At 40.5% G+C, this 19,033-nt stretch overlaps 1 protein-coding gene and 1 long non-coding RNA gene across 2 annotated transcripts in view; one reads left to right on the top strand and one right to left on the bottom strand.

Moving 5' to 3' along the window:
* Positions 1-28: 28 nt before the first annotated feature.
* Positions 29-19,033, top strand: part of LOC138951665 (isoleucine--tRNA ligase, mitochondrial-like) — a 32,203-nt gene continuing 13,198 nt past the window's right edge. Inside the window, exons 1-17 of the mRNA XM_070323210.1 lie at positions 29-390; positions 6,355-6,477; positions 7,737-7,902; positions 8,404-8,552; positions 9,014-9,063; positions 9,744-9,853; positions 10,614-10,704; positions 11,411-11,526; positions 12,818-12,984; positions 13,921-14,014; positions 15,214-15,359; positions 15,756-15,916; positions 16,581-16,683; positions 17,103-17,196; positions 17,714-17,822; positions 18,431-18,533; positions 18,873-18,998. Of these exons, the coding sequence (XP_070179311.1) occupies positions 175-390; positions 6,355-6,477; positions 7,737-7,902; positions 8,404-8,552; positions 9,014-9,063; positions 9,744-9,853; positions 10,614-10,704; positions 11,411-11,526; positions 12,818-12,984; positions 13,921-14,014; positions 15,214-15,359; positions 15,756-15,916; positions 16,581-16,683; positions 17,103-17,196; positions 17,714-17,822; positions 18,431-18,533; positions 18,873-18,998 (2,124 nt within the window). The 5' untranslated portion in view covers positions 29-174. The remainder of the gene's footprint in view (positions 391-6,354; positions 6,478-7,736; positions 7,903-8,403; positions 8,553-9,013; positions 9,064-9,743; positions 9,854-10,613; positions 10,705-11,410; positions 11,527-12,817; positions 12,985-13,920; positions 14,015-15,213; positions 15,360-15,755; positions 15,917-16,580; positions 16,684-17,102; positions 17,197-17,713; positions 17,823-18,430; positions 18,534-18,872; positions 18,999-19,033) is intronic.
* Positions 2,084-3,989, bottom strand: LOC138951662 (uncharacterized). The gene is made up of 2 exons (XR_011451192.1): positions 2,485-3,989; positions 2,084-2,239 (listed from the first exon to the last, which is right to left on the bottom strand). It is a non-coding gene; the product is annotated as an uncharacterized lncRNA (long non-coding RNA).

The raw sequence follows: 19,033 nt of genomic DNA, 5'->3' as shown, positions 1-19,033 counted from the left end.
TTCAACTTCCTTCACTCCGAGACTGCAACATGGACGCTTCCATTGACAACTTGCGCTTTGAGGAGTGAAACTTTTCGCTGTCCAAGTCGATTGGGTGGTTTTCTCTTCAGTTATTATAACATGGACAGCATGACAAAAATATAAGTCGATGTTTCTGTTTGACTGTGACTCAAAATGAATGGCCAGAAACTATTATGCTCTCGTGCTGTTTTGTTCACATCCACGAGGTCAAGAAGCAAGTTCTGGAACTATGTTTTAGGAAGAAAAGCAAAACAACCCAAAGAAGACAAAAGCAAGCGCTATGCTGACACATTGTGCCTACCAAAAACAAAGTTTCCTCTGTCAGTCAAAGATGGTTTGGCTGCTAAGAGAGAACTGGAGATACAGAAGGTGAGGTCCTTTCAGTGTCTTGTCTTCTTGAATATTACCTGTTTTGTTCAGTTTTTCTTGCTCTCAGTCTCATTGTCGAACGGCTATTGCATATATTCGCGTGTGCACTATATGTTATAAGTATAGCTTTGCGTGCGTTTAAGTGGTTAAAATAAAAACGTCTCTAGAATTTCTTGAATAGGAAAATGTTGTATAACTTTGTAACATTTATCATGCATATGGTCAAGAGTACAGAATAGTGTCCAGTCTCAGTGTGACATGAGCATGACAAATATAATTTTGTCATAAAACAATCTTTTTTACTTAAATTGGAGCATATAGTTATCTTGATACTTCCTACCAAAATAAATTTCAAATGGGCTATTTACTGAGTAGTATTTGAAGAAAATGTATTTGGTTTGCATGTAACGGTAACACCGTGACCCTTTCAATCAACATCAACTTAAAACAAATCCAGTTTAATTCCAGGTCTTTATTTAACTTTAACAGCCTGCTACAAGTGTACTTTCAATGATTAAATCATAACAACAGTGTTCTAGTCTGATACAGTATTGAAAACTGGATGTAACTGTTGCATGTACGTAACTTTACACAAAGCAGAACATTTGACTCACAATGTTAAAAAAGTAACATATTTAAGCAAAATAAACAAACAAAAAGTCTTCAAATATGTTAAGCCTTATCTTTATATTTAATTGTAAGAAGAAAAAGTTCATTTTTCCAATTTCTGAATTATGTTATAAAACTTATAATGCACCATGCATTTACAACATCAGGCGTTCCTAATTTCAAGGTAAAATGACTAAGTAAATGTACTGTATTAAAGGCTCCTACATTGTCAAGGTATGAAATACTTCAGTTAAAGTATTAATTAAGGTTAAAGTATCCCAACAATTGTTTTACTCGTTTTAATGTATAAAATAGAAAACCTAGCAATACATGCATGTAACATAACACTGTGACCTATCCTTTTTCTTACCCATTTTTCACCAGAAAAAGAAATCCATCCAGAATTAAATGTTCTACAAGTAAATACATAGATATAAACATATTTCACATCCAAAAATGTGAGTCCAAGTGATAAAGGGAAAGAATAAATAACAAGAAAAGACGTATGCAAGTAACTTTACACCAACTAGTGCTATTTGAAGGTGAAATAATTGTTATACAGCCTCTTAATCACTTAAATCGTACTAGTAATTGAAGAAAACATTCTCTTAATATTGAATGACCTATTGAGTGCTTAAGACAGTGAAATAATTGAATTTAAGTGGATTCAGAGCCAGTTTTAGGCAACAAACAAAATATCCCGAATAAGGGAAAGGCAAACATATCCATTCAACTTTTGTTATTACTTCAGCTACACCTTAGTAATCAAAAGAGAAATACTCAAACAAAACAGCAAATGTTAGACAAAACATTGGGCAACAACCAAAAATGTCCTACCAACCAAACTTTGCTACCAACCAGCCTTTCCTATCTTTCAGATTGTAACTAGACAACAGCACAACATGAACTCAAAAACAAAACATGAAGCTGCTAACCACAGATGTGGCACTGACAGATGGAATAGAAGAGCCTCTGCATACATGAAAATCAATGACTGTGAGTTTTGAAATATTAACAAAACAGCGTTCCACCCACTCGTATTATTTTTTATTGTTTTTTTTTTATTATGGAGGGAATGCATCTAGGCTGGTTGACCTCATGCTAAACAAATACATGACAACAGTACAGCTTCAGAAATCTTAGTGCATGGGAACAAAGGGCCACACATAGAAGTCTGTTTGCTTTCACGCTGTTTCTTCAGGAAATGTACTTCTGCACCATCACCAATGAGGGCTTGAATCTGCAACACAAAATAACAAGAAATTCCGAGATGATATTCAAAGCATACCAGTTCCACATAACTAATCTCATGAAAATCATCAATTTGATTGAATTAAACATAAATTACCATGCATGTTAATATATTCGTGTACATTTAAACAAAAACTAGGATCATCGGTACTGAAACAAACAAAAAAATTAAATCCCCAGTGCCTCAATTCTCACAATTTCTTCCTGAATGTATTGACGTCCTTGTATTCTTACCCCTGGAAATGCAGGTCACAGTATTGTCAGCTGAGTCCACACCACTCTGTTCTGCAAACTTCACTGGATGTTGTCTCAGTTGATAGTGTCCAGGGAAGGAAGAAAATTTAAAAAAAATTAAATGCTGGACCGATGAAACAAACTTTTTTGTGTCCTGAAATAGCATTCCTAATGCTGTTGATCATGTGTGTGTTATGTTACATTGTGATTCAAACACATACTGTTAAAACTCATCCTAATACATAATTATTCAATCTTAGTCTGAAAACACTCACCTTCTTTGTGAATTTTTGTTTTTACCGAGTAAAGTTACATTCAAGCAATAGATTAAGTGGGTTTTTGTTTGTTTGTTGACCTGCATTAAACCATATCTTGGTTGTTAAGCAGCCTTAAAAAAAAAAGCATCCACAGAAAAGAAAGAAAAGATAATAAACTATGTTGACGGCAATTTTTACTCATACATGTAACTTAACACCGAATAATCCCTTAGTCTATGATTATGTTTGTGTTATGTGACATTCAAACACATGTTTAAAAAAAATGCTTGTACTAAATTATCCACTCTTTGAACATTATAGTGTGCAATTTGTGTGCACAAAAATGTGAAATTCTTCAAGATACGTTTGAAAGTAACTTTACACAAAACCTATGGTGTCATGTTACATGCAAACACCTTTAATCTATTTTGAAGCATTAAACAGTTTGAAAAGCAAAATTGTTGACTGTTTCCATCCAGTCACCTTTCAAAGTGGGATTGAACCAGTCAATGAAATCCTGAGTTCATCTTAGCAATGCCATTTGAAAATGTCAGTATGACTGCAGGTAACATAACATGCATTTGTCGTGTTAAGTTACTTGCATGCACGTTTTTACTGCATGTAACATAATGCACAATTATAATTCAAATGTTACCATGAAGCAAACAATTCATTTGTATTAAAAAGCTCCTATTCAATAGATTTTGCTATACCAAACTTGTGTGATGAAAAATACATGAGTGTAACTTAACACCACTCTTTATGGAGTAAAGTTACATACAAACACATATATCACTAAAACATCCCTTGTGCAGGCGAAAACACAAACTGAAGTTAAAGATCGCCATTCAAAACGCATCATCTTGAAAAATCAGACAGGTACTTGCAGATTCAGTTTCCATCAACAAGGTGATAGTTAGCATGTAACTTTACACGGGCATGTTGTCACTGTGATTGCGTTAGGTTACGTATGAACAGAACATTCAAACTTGGGTTTAAGATCGTACCAGGGCCATCCACATTCATCGAGAATGCAAATGTTCAGATTATTGCATATTTGTTTTCCTTTAAAATTTCCCCGATCTAAAATGAATGCAGCACTTGCTTGTACGTAACGTTAACGATATGTACTTTCGTGTTAAGTTACAATCACGCGTCAAGATGGTAAAAAAATGGTAAGTCGTAACAATTTTTTTTAATCCTTCGAGATCTCACAACACTACGTCCAAAATTGGTCTTCTCGCTAAAAAACATGTCAAAAACATGCGTGATATATTGTGTAAAAAATTCCATCTCGCACGGCATTAATAGGTAACATGCGCCTTGAGTCGCCTTGTGTGGTGAGATACGTGCGCGATATAAATCCTCGTAAATAAATAAAATAAATAAAATAAACATTCTCCTAAAGCAAACATATTCACGCATGTAACATTAAAAACAGTAACACCAAAAGTAAGCATGGTCACTCACAAACATGTGCTCATAACAAATCAACAAACATTTTCCACAATTCCAAATGCGACTAAGATAACCCCTGCTAACACTGTTTTCACGTTCATGCCGTTGTTCATAAAAATGATAATGTATTTTGGTCACTTTACTTGCATTTCATGTCTTTCACTGACAAAACTGCATGAACGTAACCATAAACAGCAAAACTTACCTCATGCTTTTTCGCCACAATGATCCATCAATGCTTCGACCAAAACAGCATGTGACCAGCTCTTTTGTAAACAATATTCAAAATGGCCGCCGCTTACGCAAAATCTCGTTCACGTCCTAGTGAGGGATCGTTTTTTGTTGCATGCGCGTAACATAACATTTACGCGGTTTTCAATTATTTTTCCCTTGGACTGCTATGTAGAGTGGAATCAAGAAACCGCTTAAAGTCCTATGCCGAAATGAAGGCAGCGACAGAAGCTTTAAAATCATGCTGTTTCCCACCTACGCGAGACTTCCAACTCGTTGTTAAAATGAAGACGAACTCGGTACGAAAAACTAACGCGACGGTTACGCTCAAGCAGCCGTCCTTTGAACGCAATTATACACATCGCCGGTCATTCGTTCGTCCTGACAGTAAACCTGCATTGAACTGTTTTGTCTTTCATAACATGATATGATTGATTCAGTTTCAAATTGTCTCAGGGAAAGCGAACATGCAGCTTCAAAGTGTAGTGTGTGAATTGTGTCACGTTTCGCGTTTCGCCGACAACCGACTTTTTCGAACTAATCCACAGATATATAACTCAACAGACACAGATTTGAACACAAGAAGGCATGCATATTGAAATCAACTTATTTTGAACAGATTAGAACAGGTTTGATTGAGGTGCATGTAGAATGGTTGCCTTTACAAGGCTAGTTTTGTGACCAACTCGTGATACAGGCACTCGACGCTCTGTTGTACTCTTGACCATATGTAGAGGTTACATGCCGAGTCTCAGTGATTATTAAAAATAATGGTCGAAGTTTGCGGATCATGAAAAATGCGAGCTTCAGCGAATTGTGAATACAGGCATGCACATAAGCTGTTTCAGTTTCAGTCATCAAGTTTTTTTCATAATTTTTGAGTCACTTGAGAAAAAGTGACTCTATGTAATCGGTCAGTGTTAGTCTGTCCGGCCAGCCGGCCGGCCAGCCGTCCGGCCGGCCGTCCGGCCGGCCGTCCGTAGACACCACCTTAACGTTGGACTTTTCTCGGAAACTATCAAAGCGATCGGGCTCATATTTTGTTTAGTCGTGACCTCCAATGACCTCTACACTTTAACGATGGTTTCGTTGACCTTTGACCTTTTTCAAGGTCACAGGTCAGCGTCAAAGGAAAAATTAGACATTTTATATCTTTTCTCGGAAACTATCAAAGCGATCGGGCTCATATTTTGTTTAGTCGTGACCTCCAATGACCTCTACACTTTAACGATGGTTTCGTTGACCTTTGACCTTTTTCAAGGTCACAGGTCAGCGTCAAAGGAAAAATTAGACATTTTATATCTTTGACAAAGTTCATCGGATGTGATTGAAACTTTGTAGGATTATTCTTTACATCAAAGTATTTACATCTGTAGCCTTTTACGAACGTTATCAGAAAAACAAGGGAGATAACTAGCCTTTTCTGTTCGGCAACACACAACTTAACGTTGGGCTTTTCTCGGAAACTATAAAAGTGACCGGGCTCAAATTTTATGTGAACGTGACTCATTGTGTTGTGAATAGCAATTTCTTCCTGTCCATCTGATGCCTCATATAATATTCAGAACTGCGAAAGTGACTCGATCGAGCGTTTGCTCTTCTTGTTCATACTGATGGTAATCTTTGCCTTATTTGTGGCTTTGCTTTATATGCATCTTTGTGGGCACTACTATACTGCCTGCAAAGAATGAAAGTCTTTAACACGCAAAACATGATTATGCAGCTGTAGAAGGAAAAGAGCTCATTTCATCATTATACATATGTATTTTCTTGAACCAGTCAGTCCACATGTAATTTTGCTACTTCAGTGAAATCTTGACAAGGGTTGTTTCAGTGTGCCTGTCAGTTTATTTGTTCATGTATGTTTCACTTTCAGGTTGTGCAAGTTACAATAAAATATGCTTGATTTTAAATCACTTATCAGACTGCAGGGTTTGAGCAACTCTATGCCTGGCAAGCATCACAGCCAAGAGAGAAAGTCTTCTCACTGCATGATGGTCCACCTTATGCCAATGGCAAGACACATGTGGGGCATGCAGTCAACAAAGTAAGTTTGGCCCCTTCGATGATATAAAAGACATAGCTGTTAGCCCTTTGTCTTTTTACATGACCAAAATATATATCATATATATCTGTTGTGAAAGACCACTTGCAATGAACGATTTTTTTAAATAACTCCGTCGGGTTTGTATGGGTTGTGAAAGAGTGAATGCCCTTGTTTTTCCTCTGACAAATAACTTCACACGTGCTCCTGTCCACATATTTCCAACACACCCCTCGCTAGTGATTGACCCCTCCAATGTTTGTCCGAGTAAAAAGCAAGGGAATTCACTCTTTCACAACCCAGAAAAACTCAACAATTTGTCTATTCAGGGTCACTTTTTACTTGTTTCAAGGTTGTCCTTTTTATAACAGGTACCATTTTGTAATTAAACGATGTTTAACTATTTTATTCCAAGCTGAACAGTTTTTCTCATTCTTTGGATCTCAGTAGATGTATGAAAATTAAAAAAAACGGAAAGAAAGAAAAAAGATTAGAGTTTAATGCATTAGGATTATTGACTAGTCATGCCTGGAACTGGTTTACAAATTACATCTGAATATTTGTCTTCCAAATGGCCAGATGTTCTTTTCTATGCTTTTCCTTTCTTTCAATGTTTTTTGTTTTGAGTGTGTGTGGTGGGGGTGTGTTTGTGTAGAAGTGTATGTATGCATGTGTCTCTCTGTCTCTTTCGCAAACATCATCACAAATCCTACAATTATTTTATCTTTACACTTTAAGTGACTGAATGAGTTGGTTAATTTTCTGTGCAGTCATCAATCAAGGAATTAAGTCTAGAAGTAATAGTTGCGTTGACTGTTTTAATCTTTCTACCGTCAACCTCTATGTCTTAAACTCCATGTCACTTTCTGAAATAGATCTATATGGTCTGCTTACAAGTTACACAATACAACACATTTACCTACTGGAGTGGGCGGGGATGTAGCTCAGTTGGTAGCGCGCTGGATTTGTATCCAGTTGGCCGCTGTCAGCGTGAGTTCGTCCCCACGTTCGGCGAGAGATTTATTTCTCAGAGTCAACTTTGTGTGCAGACTCTCCTCGGTGTCCGAACACCCCCGTGTGTACACGCAAGCACAAGACCAAGTGCGCACGAAAAAGATCCTGTAATTCATGTCAGAGTTCGGTGGGTTATAAAAACGGTCATACACGTAAAAGCCGTGGGAGTTTCAGCCCATGAACGAACAAACAAACAAACCTACTGGAGTGGTGAGTCTGAATCAATCATTCACTTGTTTTTCTCACAGATTCTTAAGGACATCACAACTCGGTACAAACTCCTGCGTGGATACAGAGTCCACTACGTGCCTGGGTGGGATTGCCATGGAATGCCCATTGAAATCAAGGCCCTGTCTCAGGCCAGGACAAAAGGACAGTCCACACATCTTTCATCCGTTCAAATCAGAGATCAAGGTAATTTGTTCTTTTGATGACATGGCCTTGTTTTTGTTTGAATGTTGTTTTTATTATTAAATTATTTAACTCCCAGACTGAGTGTTTAGTCTTAACACAAACTGCGATTTTCTTTTTTTTTCTTTGATGTAAAGGTGTTAGGACAATCATTTTTGTCAATAACTGAACAAAGGTTTCCAAAAAGCTAAACTAACAGAATTGTAAAGGACAGCCTCAGTTTACAAAGTCTTTTGTCAATCAGTCTGTTGTACAGCAGTGCAATGTTCATGAAACTAATAAGTTGAAATCTACATCAATGAGGAAGTGTGCTATTTTAAGATCTAAAAAACAAAGGGACAAAGCGCTCTAAATGCATAGGGCATGTGAAGCAAGAGTAACTGAGAGTTATGTGGCATCAATCTCCTGGCACCTGAGAGAATGACAAGCATTGAAACAAACGAGTAACTTCCAGTTTCATCCTCCTGACTCTGACTAACTGAAAATTGTTATTGTTACGTGCAGCGAAAAAGTTTGCAGCAGAAGCCTTGAAAGATCAGATGGCGTCATTCAGGAGATGGGGAGTGATGGCTGACTGGAGCTCCTACTACACCACCCTGTCCCCCGACTATGAAGCAGCTCAGCTGGACGTCTTCTATAACATCTATGAAAAGGTGCGGCACATCTTATGTGAATGGGTTAAGGGGTTTAGTGGAACCCCCTTTTAAGACACCACCCCCCCCCTCCCCCTCTTTGAGACAATGCTTTTTCAGATTTTCTGTTCATAACCTCTATGAATGTACCCCCATTTTATGTCTCCCTCCCATTTAAGACCTGATTTTCTCAGATTTTGTTAGGTCTTTTAATGGGGGTTTGATTGTATGTGTGTAAACTATGCTGCATTTTAAAGAAGTTGTCATTGTTTTTGTATTTTTGCTACCAGAGCATGTAACATTTGTTTGGCTGTGATATTAAGTCTGTGAATACACTTATTTTTTTCAGTAGCAAAGGATATGTATATATTTACCTGTGAATTTTCTGCAGGTGTACAGAATGCATGATCATGGGTTACAGTAATGCAATGTGTTTTGAAACACTGCTTTCTTGAACCACCATTTTCTTTGTCTTGTTGCAGGGACTGATCTACAGAGACTACATGCCTGTTTTCTGGTCTCCATCTTCCAGGTATGACTCGCATGCAAACGTCTTTTAACAGCTGTGTCTCATCATCATCAATGTACACACGCACACACAGTCACGCACACACACACACAAACACACACACACACACAGCAGACATAGAGGTGCATCGTTATGTTACACCAGGTCTTTTCTGCTTTCAATAATCTGCTCTTTTCGTTTTCACCTTGCTTTCTTTACACAGAGATACCGGCACGGTTGGCCTAGTGGTAAGGCGTTCGCCCCGTGATCGGGAGGTCGTGGGTTCGAACCCCGGCCGGGTCATATCTAAGACTTTAAAATTGGCAATCTAGTGGCTGCTCCGCCTGGCGTCTGGTATTATGGGGTTAGTGCTAGGACTGGTTGGTCCGGTGTCAGAATAATGTGACTGGGTGAGACATGACGCCTGTGCTGCGACTTCTGTCTTGCGTGTGGCGCACGTTAAATGTCAAAGCAGCACCGCCCTGATATGGCCCTTCGTGGTCGGCTGGGCGTTAAACAAACAAACAAACAAATCTTTACACAGAATTTAGTCTTCTTCTCTTTTTCACAAACTCTATTGCAAGTGCACAAAATACAGACTCTTGATATTATTTTTGTTACTCCTTTTCTCATTTCTTGTGTGTGTTTGTGCAGTAATAACCTCTTGGTTTGTAAAACTCTGTTCCTATTTCTTATGTATGCAGGACTGCCCTGGCTGAAGCAGAACTTGAGTACAACCCAGAGCACAGGAGCACCGCTGTTTATGTAAGGCTCCCTCTTACCAGGCTGACCGAGAGACTGCTGGATATTGTGGGTGAGTATAAATCATACTTTGATCATCTTAATTGTGCTTTTGGATGGATTTATTTGTGGCAAGATTTTGCCCCCTCCTCTCCCCAACCCCACCCTCCAATCATATAACTTATGGGCCAGTAACTTTAAACAGTGTAATAGTGGAACCTACCTTTTAACACCTTGAACAATCTGAAAAAGGAGGAAGTCTTAAAATGGAGGTAGATTTACAGAGGTTATGAAGTCAGCACAGGGCGGGGATGTAGCTCAGTCGGTAGCGCGCTGGATTTGTATCCAGTTGGCCGCTGTCAGCGTGAGTTCGTCTCCACGTTCGGCGAGAGATTTATTTCTCAGAGTCAACTTTGTGTGCAGACTCTCCTCGGTGTCCGAACACCCCCCGTGTGTACACGCAAACACAAGACCAAGTGCGCACGAAAAAGATCCTGTAATCCATGTCAGAGTTCGGTGGATTATAGAAACACAAAAATACCCAGCAAGCTTCCTCTGAAAGCAGCGTATGGCTGCCTAAAGGGTGGGGTAAAAACGGACATACACGTAAAAGCCGTGGGAGTTTCAGCCCATGAATGAACAAACAAACAGAGGTTGTGAAAAAAACCTCTGAAAAAGCAAGGTCTTAGAATATGCTTAGTTAGGGTTGGGTCTTAAATTGTGGGATCTTAAAAGGGGGGGGAGGGTTCTACTGTACCACTGTACTTGAGCTAAGTGACATGATGTGCTGCATGATGTACTTGAGCTAAGTGACATGATGTGCTGCATTGCAGGGGAAGATGGTGCAGTGTCTGCAGTAATCTGGACGACAACGCCTTGGACCCTGCCCTTCAACAAAGCTGTCTGCTACAGCGACGCCATCACGTAGGGAAACTGCTTGTGTCCGTGGCATTTGTAGGGGGGAGCGGAGAATGAAGGATAGGGTAGTGAGGGGTTCAGGGAAAGGAGAAAAGAAGGGAGTACTGTGGTCTGTGCGGAATGAGCTGGGGGGGGGGGGGGTCGGGGGAGGAGCGGCAGGGAGGAAGGGGTGCGCATTGGCAATGCTGTTTTCAGCCTCAATAGGACAATAGGTCAGTTGGACCTGGATTGAAAATATGAATTGGTCCAAATTGCCCTGGTTTTGTCGGCTTGGTAGGAAAATTGATGGTCAGAAGACCTGCTACCTGTCAAAACCATAGGATGGTCGACCAGCCAGAGATCATGCCAATGCGTCAGATCAAAAAAGTATGCGTCAATGACCGAGGCCTTAAAAGTATTGGAGTGGTAGTTTTGGTGAAGTTTTGAAAATAACTAAGATGCCTGGTCTGCAGATATACTATGTATTCTTGACTGACCAGTTAAGAATGTACTGTTGTTTGCTAATTAAGTGCCAGTAATCAAACATTTTACCCACCCTTGAAATCGTTTCATCCTTGAATCACACCTCACAATACCATTCGCTAATCTTGAGTGTTTCTAAAATTCTGCTCACAGTTAATTTTCTGTGGTGTGCATTTTGGCTTCTTTACTGGAGTTATTATGAAATCCCAAAGGTGAAATCTTGATGTAAATATGCCTGTTCTGTTTTCAGGTATGCTTGCCTCAAAGAGGCAAATTCTTCCGATGTTTACCTTTGTGAGGAAGAATTTACGGAAGCTCTGTCTGACATTCTTGGGAGAAAACTGAAACTTATTGGAAAGCTTGAAGGTTGGTCGACATACATATTTTGTTAGACTTAAAATGCACACATCTCTTTGCACCACTGAAAACATGAGGACATAAAGTTAAGGCCAAGATCGGCTGGTATGTAGCTTTACTATCACGTGTCTGAACTATATTCTGTGTCCTTTGCGATGCGCTAGTATAGCTCTGTGGCCTTCCACTGTAAAAAGTTCTTCATAATCAGTTGAAATGTGGACTGGGTGGCCGAGTGGTAACGCACTTGTGCTCGGAAGCGAGAGGTTGCGAGTTCGACCCTGGGTCAGGTCGTTAGCAATTTTCTCCCCCCTTTCCTAACCTAGGTGGTGGGTTCAAGTGCTAGTCTTTCGGATGAGACGAAAAACCGAGGTCCCTTCGTGTACACTACATTGGGGTGTGCACGTTAAAGATCCCACGATTGACAAAAGGGTCTTTCCTGGCAAAAATTGTATAGGCATAGATAAAAATGTCCACCAAAATACCCGTGTGACTTGGAATAATAGGCCGTGAAAAGTAGGGTATGCGCCGAAATGGCTGCGATCTGCTGGCCGATGTGATTGCGTGACGTATTGTGTAAAAAACTTCAATCTCACAGGGCATAAATAAATCCCTGCGCCTTGAATATGTGCGCGATATAAATTGCATAAAAATAAAAGAAATAAATAAATCCCTGCGCTTAGAACTGTACCCACGGAATACGCGTGATATAAGCCTCATATTGATTGAAATGTTGGACTTAAAATTGAATAAGAAGAAGGTAGGGAAGCAGTCCCCCCCGCGGGTTAGGGGGAAGAATTTACCCGATGCTCCCCAGCATGTCGTAAGAGGCGACTAACGGATTCTGTTTCTCTTTTTACTCTTGTTAAGTGTTTCTTGTATAGAATATAGTCAATTTTTGTAAAGATTTTAGTCAAGCAGTATGTAAGAAATGTTAAGTCCTTTGTACTGGAAACTTGCATTCTCCCAGTAAGGTAATACATTGTACTACGTTGCAAACCCCTGGAGCAAATTTTTGATTAGTGCTTTTGTGAACAAGAAACAATTGACAAGTGGCTCTATCCCATCTCCCCCCTTTCCCCGTCGCGATATAACCTTCGTGGTTGAAAACGACGTTAAACACCAAATAAAGAAAGAAAGAAAGGGAAGCAGTGTCTTTTTTATTCTGTGACTATTAAACTGGTTGTCGGTGTGTACTTTATTGTCAGTTCCACTCTGTACTACATTCTCTGTCTATCTTATTCGTTCATAGCTGTTTTAATTCAAAAATGCTAAAAGCAGTTGCCTTGCTTCTGCTCCACAGGAGCAGATTTGAAGGGAGCAAAGTATGCACACCCCATCAGTCGGGCAGAGTTACCGTTCCTACCAGGGCAGCATGTGACTGCTCGTATGGGCACAGGATTGGTGCACACAGCTCCCGCTCACGGTCACGATGATTTCCAGATTGCTCTTCAGCATGACCTTTCTGTGGTAAATATTGCACAAAAATGCTGGGTGAAGAAGTTAAGTTCAAACATTTTAAAAAGGCAAAACTAGCCTTATGAAAGTGGTGGCAAATACTAAGAAAATATTTTCTAATTTCAAACTTGTTTCTTACATTGGCGAAGTTCCATGCAGCTAACTGGTCACCCTAGATAGAAGATTGCACAGCATTAGACATTATGAAAGAGTGAACCAGAGGTTACTTATACTGAAAAAAAACCATCAAGAGTTTGAGACTCTATGTCGTTATGTTGGCACTATCCACATGGCTAATTACGGACACCTTAGATGGGGAAATACATAGCATCAGAATAGACGATGATCGGAAATAACTCTGTTGGGTTTGAACGGGTTGTGAAAAAGTGACTTCTCTTGCTTTTAGTGTGTCAAACTTTCCCACGTGACATTATAGGCCAGTCAGTTGCAAGGGATGCGTCTGAAACACGTGGACAAGGAGCACTTGTAGAAAGCTTGCCTCACTAAAAGCAAGAGCATTCACTCTTTCACAACCCATTCGAACCTGACAGAGGTATTTCCAGAATTACCGGCATGGTTGGCCTAGTGGTAAGGCGTCCGCCCCGTGATCGGGAGGTCGTGGGTTCGAACCCCGGCCGGGTCATACCTAAGACTTTAAAATTGGCAATCTAGTGGCTGCTCCGCCTGGCGTCTGGCATTATGGGGTTAGTGCTAGGACTGGTTGGTCCGGTGTCAGAATAATGTGACTGGGTGAGACATGAAGCCTGTGCTGCGACTTCTGTCTTGTGTGTGGCGCACGTTATATGTCAAAGCAGCACCGCCCTGATATGGCCCTTCGTGGTCGGCTGGGCGTTAAGTAAACAAACAAACAAACAAAATTTCCAGAATTCATCTGATTATAATGATCCTTTTCAGTTGTGTTAATTTCTGTGTTTTGATGTTGTTCAGAACTGTGGTGTGGATGAGGTGGGCCGATACATGGATGGGGCAGTGGATGAGAAGCTCCGTGGAAGACAAGTTGGAAAGGATGCAGATGAAGCAGGTACATGTTTGCATGTTATTTCATTTGAACTGGAATCTTTCAAAAAGCAGAATTTTTTTTCTCTCCTGAGAACGTTTTTGTGTGAAGCTACGTTTCCATTTAGCGGCGCGGCGGCGACAAAAGCGCGATGCCGCTAGCGAATTTTGCTGTGAGTGTTTCCATGGCAGATTTGTGTTCTTTCTGGCTTGACTTCTTCTGTTAAATTGGTCAAAATCTCACACAACCATGCAGTAATCAAGAGAAACAATTTGAAGCAACTAATGTTGGTTAGAAAATTGAAAAGACGAGAAATGTAAGAAAACAACCTTTTATTTTAACAAAATTCTCAAAAAGCGGAACGAACCCGGTACGTTTGACAACCTTTGAAGGAATTTTTGCTGGACTATATGTGCAGCTCAGAGAATACATGTATCTGACGAAAAAACAGTCAAATAGACTTTTGACCTGGTTGTGGGGGGTCTTCGAATATTTAGAAAGACTTAGACCACGCCCACTTTGGACGTGAATACTGCACGGCAGCAAATTGTAACAAAATCTTGCCGCCGAACCGTCGCGCGCCACATTGCCGCCGTCACATCGCGCATATTGAAACACGCGTTCTTTGTTACTACTGTTGCGATCGGTTTTGTTGCTGTTGCCTTCATCGTGCTGCCGTCGCGTGGCTATATGGAAACATAGCTTAAGAAGTAAAAAAAGTACTGTATTTTCAGGACTACAAGGCGCTTTTTTGTACAGTGGTACTTGCGATGAAAGGACACCCTTGGGAATAGTTAAAAGTGTCCCTACACTGCAGGTGGCCTGTCATGACAGGTGTATTTTGGTCAGGACTGTAGACAAGGACACTCCTTTCCACTCATCAGAAGGGCCTCACATCGCAGGTACCACTGTACAGGGGAACCCCCCTTTTAAGACCCCCTCATTTAAGACTTCCTCTCTTTTTCAGACCCTGCTTTTTCAGTTTTTCTGTTCACACTGTCTGTAAATTCACCTCCATTTTAAGACTCCCTCCTTTTTAAGACCTGATTTTCTCAGGGGTTTTTTTGGTCTTAAAAGGGGGGTTCCACCGTACAAGGCGCTTCCTACACTTTTTACCCAAAAATAGAAAAATCCTTGAATTATGCACTGCCGCTGTTTTAGGTGCAATCAAAGTACACAGTGCAAAAGGGTAATGATGACATTTGCTCTGTGTTCCCATCTAGTGATTGACCTGTTGGGAGCCCACGTACTGAGGAAGGGGGAGTTTGTTCACAGCTATCCCTACGACTGGCGCACAAAGAAGCCTGTCATCATCCGTGCCAGTAAGCAGTGGTTTGTCAACACGCAGCAGCTCAAGGAGAAAGCTCTGGTGAGTTTTGGTATATGTGTTAATACAAACTAATTGTTTCAGACAAAATCTGCTCTTGTTTTAAGCTTGGTTTGGTTTAAAAATGATATTATTCAATTGAGTTGTGTATTGAAAACAAAACAAGCAAAGGCTTTTATTACATGTCCCTTTCATGTTGTTTTCATGTGCATTTGACGGTTTTAATATTTTTTGTGATGAAGTATGGTTTGAAAAAGCTTCAACAAAAATGTGAGAATACTTTCGCTTTGTTTTTTGTTAAACGAATTGTTTTGAAAGACATTAAAACCCACTCGTGCAAAAATCATGAGTGTTTGTGGGAGTTTCAGCCCAGGAACACAGAAGAAGAAGATTGATACTTGTTGTAGTCGTTAACTTTCCCGTCCTCTTGTGATCCAGGAATGCCTGCAGGATGTGAAGATCATTCCCCGTCAGTCGGAGCACGGCATGACACAGCAGCTGCAGAAGCGGCCATATTGGTGTATCTCACGCCAGAGGGTCTGGGGTCTGCCCATACCTGTCTTCTACCACCGTACCACAGGGGATCCTCTCATCACCAGGTCAGCCTTGCACCGGCTCTGACGGACTTTCTCTTTATCATTCTGAATGGGTATTTTGTGATAATCTACGTTGCAATTTCAACAAAATCCCCAACCCCTTTTGTCCGAAACCAAGCAATTGAATAACTGACTTTCTGTATATCACTTTGAATGGGTATTTTATTATCAAAATTGCATTTTTAACAAAGCCTTTTCAACCAAGAACCAATCGAATAACCAACTTTCTTTTTATCACTCTGAATGGATATTTTATGAAAATCAACAATGCATTTTCAACAAAGCCCCCCCCCCCCCCCCCCCACCACCACCACCATCAAACCAAGATATCAAATAAACATAAACAAAGCATACTTTACTCAAACTGCTAGCACAGTGGTACCTGTCTTAGGAGGGCACCCTTGGACCAAGCCTGCATTGCAAATGTGGTCTTCTGGTAGGTAGACTTGTGTCAAGGTAATGATTATATTTGGGATAAGGAAATGCATCTTTTGTTCGAAGGTGGCATCTCAACAAACATCTCTGGCATCATTTTACCAACAGATAAAGCACATAATGTTCATTTTTTCTTGCAAGTTAAGTATATTGTTGTTTGACCTCCTCTATCAAAGGATATTATGTTGTTGCCAGTTAGATACAACTAAGTTCTGTTCTTCTTATGTTCCAGGGAAACAGTTGATCATCTGAAAGAGGTGTTGAGACAGGAGGGAACAGATGCTTGGTGGACTCTGACAGTCTCTGATCTTCTGCCTGCACAGTTACTCTCACAGGTATGCGTACTTCTTGCGCTGCTGTTTGTGTCAAGGGAATAGTCATATGTGTGTCTGTGTAGCAGTTTGTCTGTGTATGGTGTGCATGTGCCTAGGGACCCCCCAAAAACTTGAGGTTTCATTGCAAAACAGCGTCTTGCAGTATATTCTGGTAGTGTAAAAGCCAAGTTTTCGCTATTGTTGTAGCATGATTCTACATATCCACAGTAAATGTAATGCAGATGATGACATGAACTGAATGCTTAAAGCCTGTCATAAATTGGGCGAAGTTGACTACGCGAAGTATGCTTCGCGAAGCTGGTCGCACGTAGATTTAGCACTGAGTTTTCAGTAAAAAGACTGCACAGGAAGTCGACTTCGGGCTCAATTAAGGACGAGCTTAAGCAAATGTTACGGTATATCTTTTGGTCTTTGTGTAGCTGGACAAGGGTGTTCCAGAGGACTACATTAAAGGGAGAGACATCATGGACATCTGGTTTGACAGTGGAGTGTCCTGGGCCTCTGTCCTCAAAGGTGATACTTTGTGCATCAATCTGATGGTTTTGTACTGTTGGTTCAAGGTGACTCCCTTTGAGTTAGATTGTGCCTACTGTTTTGTTTTTGTTTGGGTTGGGGTGTGTGCATACATTTTCTCAAATTCATCCACTGTTTTTCTTGTCAGGCTCATATTTGAGTCATGGTCTCTGAATGGCGGGGTAAAAACGGTCATACACGTAAAAATCCACTCGTGCTAAAAACATGAGTGAACGTGGGAGTCTAAGCCCATGAACAAAGAAGAAGAAGAAGAAGTCATGTAAAGACAAGCAGACTCTAGAGGGTTCTATTTGTCTGTTTGTCTCTTTAATTTCTAAAGATTAAGATTGTGTTTTTTGGGGGTACCTTCCCTGTGCAGTGGAGGGGCCAATGTTTACTTGTTAGTTTCTTCTTCTTCTTCGTCGTTCGCTTACTTGTTAGTTTGACACAATGCACTAGTTTTGGAAGTGAGGGTATGTGCAGTTGGAGAGGAATGATTTGTTTGTGTTTGGATCAGATGTGGGAGGTCAGGCTGACATGTACCTAGAAGGAATCGATCAGTTTGGTGGGTGGTTCCAGACTTCTCTTCTGACGTCTGTGGCTGTTCAAGGTCACGCTCCGTACAGGTAAACCCATTTATTCAAACTAGACACTTTAAATCTCATCTCTTTTTTTTTTTGGCTTGACTTCACGAATGAAGATTAGGAAGGCTGTCCTTGTCTGATGCAATCTGATGACCTCAGAAAATCTCATATTGAGTGTCAAAATTGCTGTTCGCTGAGTATGTGTGGATTTAGTACTTGCTGTTCTTTTTATCACTTGATGTCGCACAAAGATTTAACCATTCTTTTTTCATGAGCTGCTTGGTGCTGGATTTGCCTATGATGGCTCAATTGAAAAGATTTGTGTGAACACAGAGTTGAAAAGGGTGAAGAAAAACATTGTAGATAGATGGCAACTGTGCAAAGGCAGTTGGTGAAGTAGCATGATAACGATACAACCATACATTGAAGAATGATTTATGTAGAGTACATACGAATTTAGTGACAAGAAGATTGTATTTCATCATGTCGTATTGTATTCTATTGACCCAGAGGTCGACATTGGCTGTGGTCATCCGTTTGTGTCACCTTCTAGGTTATGTATTTGATTGTCAATTAAAAGTGCATTTGTTGTTGATGCAGTTCCGTACTTTATTTTTTGGTTGTTTCACGTGTGAAATGTGTTTTGCCAGGAGCCTGATGGTGCATGGCTTTGCCACAGACGAGAGCGGCAAGAAGATGTCCAAGTCTCTGGGCAACGTGGTGGACCCTGACACAGTGGTCAATGGCGGAAAGGTCAGTCCACTCCAGAATGATGTGTGGTATAAGCGAAATTTTCCAAGTGAGAATGATTTACAGCTAAATTTTTTGTTTGTGAAAATTGTCAGCTCAAGTGAAAATTCGTTTTCAGATCACACACATCCACCCCCTGCCCACACGCGCCACGCACACGCACTCGCACACACACTTGTGGGGCAAATAAACCACACACATACACTCACACACACACACATTTTTCAGGCAAATAAACCCAAGTGTTTCATTCTAAACAAATGACCTCATTTGTAACTGGATGAAGTAACTGTAAGTCGTTGTTTTGATAATGGATCTATGCCTCTCTATCTATCTACCCAGGACAAGAAAAAAGACCCTGCGTACGGAGTGGAGGTGTTGCGATGGTGGGTGGGCCACAGTCACGCTCACACCAACATCATGATCGGACCCAACATCCTGCAGCAGTTCAGTGAATCGCTCTTCAAGGTGAGATGGATAGACCTATAGGATCATTCAGTGGA

This window comes from Littorina saxatilis, linkage group LG17, assembly GCF_037325665.1.
Source record: "Littorina saxatilis isolate snail1 linkage group LG17, US_GU_Lsax_2.0, whole genome shotgun sequence".
NCBI lineage: Eukaryota > Metazoa > Mollusca > Gastropoda > Littorinimorpha > Littorinidae > Littorina > Littorina saxatilis.
This window is presented reverse-complemented; position numbering and strand designations above follow the sequence as displayed.